The sequence below is a fragment of the Capsicum annuum genome, unplaced genomic scaffold (assembly GCF_002878395.1).
Source record: "Capsicum annuum cultivar UCD-10X-F1 unplaced genomic scaffold, UCD10Xv1.1 ctg26040, whole genome shotgun sequence".
In the NCBI taxonomy this organism is placed as follows: Eukaryota; Viridiplantae; Streptophyta; class Magnoliopsida; order Solanales; family Solanaceae; genus Capsicum; species Capsicum annuum.
The window spans coordinates 226-2,448 of record NW_025832280.1 but is presented as its reverse complement, the minus strand read 5'-3'; the positions used below and the strand labels follow the sequence as shown (position 1 = coordinate 2,448).

Here is a 2,223-nt window from a genome sequence, read left to right as displayed (position 1 = left end):
TTAGTTCTAGAAAGTAAAAACATAGAATTGCTTATTAAAGAAAAAAAAGAAAAATCACAAGAAAATATTGCATAAAGGGTTTATCGTGTTTTTTAATAAGCCATCACCTCGTGTTGCGGTGCCTTTGATGAGGGGGGTTAGAATTGACCCCTACCATACTAATTAAATCGAAAAGAAGCTTGCTAAGGGTAGACGTGGACCTTATCCTGAATCAACATATCACATCTATAAAAAATTCATTAAAAAAAGAGCGACGAAGGAATAACCTACACAATCTCGTTCTCTATAAAAGCATATATACATCGACTTACAATGAAATTATATTTTTCTATTTCCTCTTCATATAAGGTAATTTTCGTTTAATATATGGAGGGGTGTATCTTTTCCCAAATTTTAAATATTAGGGGGTAAAGTGAAATTCACTCAAAAAGGTTTATCGAAAAATATCATATAAAGAAATTATCGTTCCTTTTCAATATTTGAATTTGAAAGAGGGATTATTTTCTAAACTATAAATATTATAAATGAGGACGGAAAAAATTCAAAACAAAAAAAATGTTTGCTAAGGGTAGACATAGACTGTAAACGATCTCTTTTCATTAAAACACACATGCAAGCTTAATACAAGATACATAAATGATCGATGTGTCACAACTTATTTAATGTGTCAAATGGCTACTATAGGCCAAGAACACAACATTATAAGTTACCTTTTATGAAAGGCAACACTTTATTTAATTTTGTGTGACACTAAATCCATAATCAGACTTAGTTACGCCCTAAAAATCTCTTCTTCAAGCAATTCTGCTTCGAGAGTTTTAACATCCTGAACCAAAATAGCTCCAGCATCATTAGGAATATTGTCAAATGCACATAGCTTAGTGCATAGGCACTTCCTTTGAAGTTTGCTACAATGACCATCTTCAAATTTATCCTTCTCGATACAAACTTTTCTACATGAAGAGTCAGTAATACATAATCCTTTGAAATATTTGCTTGTTGTTTTGCAAATGTTCTGACCTTTCACCCCTACAATAATTCATAAGTTGTTACAAATGTTAGAAAAGAAAGACACGTAATCGAATCTAGTGGCTGAGCCACAGTCGACGAAGGGTGGTCAGATGAACAACCTTTATCGAATTTTTTTTCGAGTATATAGATATTTATGGTTATATACATGTTGTTGCACATCCTTGATAAGCTTGAGAAACATAGTCCAGTGGTCAAGAGTGTGCATTTCTACATCAACAACCCAGGTTTGAACCTTGGCAGGTGCAACAGTGTTTTTTTTTTTCTTTTTTTTTTTTAAACGGTTCTTTGCCCAAGGGAAAATATGAACACCCTTAACCAAAAGTCTGGGTCCGCTACTGATCGAATCAAATATATACAAACAACTTTAAAGTGTGAATCAACTCACTGTTCCTAAATAGGCATTACTTAAAAGTATCATCAAGATTAATTAGCTGCAAGACTATAAGTTTGTAAAAGAGAAGATCACATACTTGAAAATGCTTATCAATCAAACAAATTCTTTGAAAGAGTGAACAAAAATGGTTAATGCAAACACTATTTTAAGTTTTTGTGTATTTATAGTAATACTACAAATTATATTTTTTTTGAGGTTTTAGAGGAATAAAAGATAAAAACAAACCATGGGCAACAAAGAGTGTCATTGCCAAGACAAGAAATGCCATGAAGTAAATGGAACGAGCCATAGTCTCTTTGAATGTGTAAAAAAGATTGCAATTTTGAGTTGTGAACGAACAGTAGCAAAATGGATGTATTTATAGGCAATGAAATTAGAGTAAATCCAAAAGAGATAAAATTTTGTAAGGCCAATAAATTTGTGGAAGCAATGGTTGTGGGTAAATTTAAATGCTAATAGATTAGAAGAAAAATAAATTAAAAAAAGTGAAAATCAGATAGTCAACTAATTGAGCTATAAAAATTATTCAAAAAAAAAAAGAAGATATAAATTCGATTTTTCTATTTGATTTCGTTTGATTTCTTGTAATTTTATCTGGGGCTCGACTAATCTTTATTAGCATTGTACTTTTAGGGTTCGAAATCGACTGGACGTTATGCGGAAGCTAATAGTTGTGAACCATGTTAACGATAAAGCAAATGACAAAGAATACTATATTACTAAAAAAACATATTATTAATATGATTTGTCGAACACCTACACTTATAAATTAATATTAAAAATCTCTCCCTAAACAA

At 30.9% G+C, this 2,223-nt stretch overlaps 1 protein-coding gene across 1 annotated transcript; it reads right to left on the bottom strand.

Annotated features, from left to right (window-relative positions):
- Positions 1–575: 575 nt before the first annotated feature.
- On the bottom strand, positions 576–1,846 carry LOC124890846 (flower-specific defensin-like). The gene is made up of 2 exons (XM_047402677.1): positions 1,652–1,846; positions 576–1,029 (listed from the first exon to the last, which is right to left on the bottom strand). Exons 1-2 carry the CDS (start codon positions 1,713–1,715, stop codon positions 773–775), a joined length of 321 nt encoding a protein of 106 aa, XP_047258633.1. The 5' UTR covers positions 1,716–1,846; the 3' UTR covers positions 576–772.
- Between the last annotated feature and the right edge of the window lie 377 nt (positions 1,847–2,223).

Excerpts from the sequence above, each read along its gene's own strand:
- LOC124890846 (XM_047402677.1), bottom strand. The coding sequence starts at position 1,715 with ATGGCTCGTTCCATTTACTTCATGGCATTTCTTGTCTTGGCAATGACA. Across the intron at positions 1,030-1,651 it reads GACACTCTTTGTTGCCCATG|GGGTGAAAGGTCAGAACATT; the intron begins GTTTGTTTTTAT and ends GAATTATTGTAG.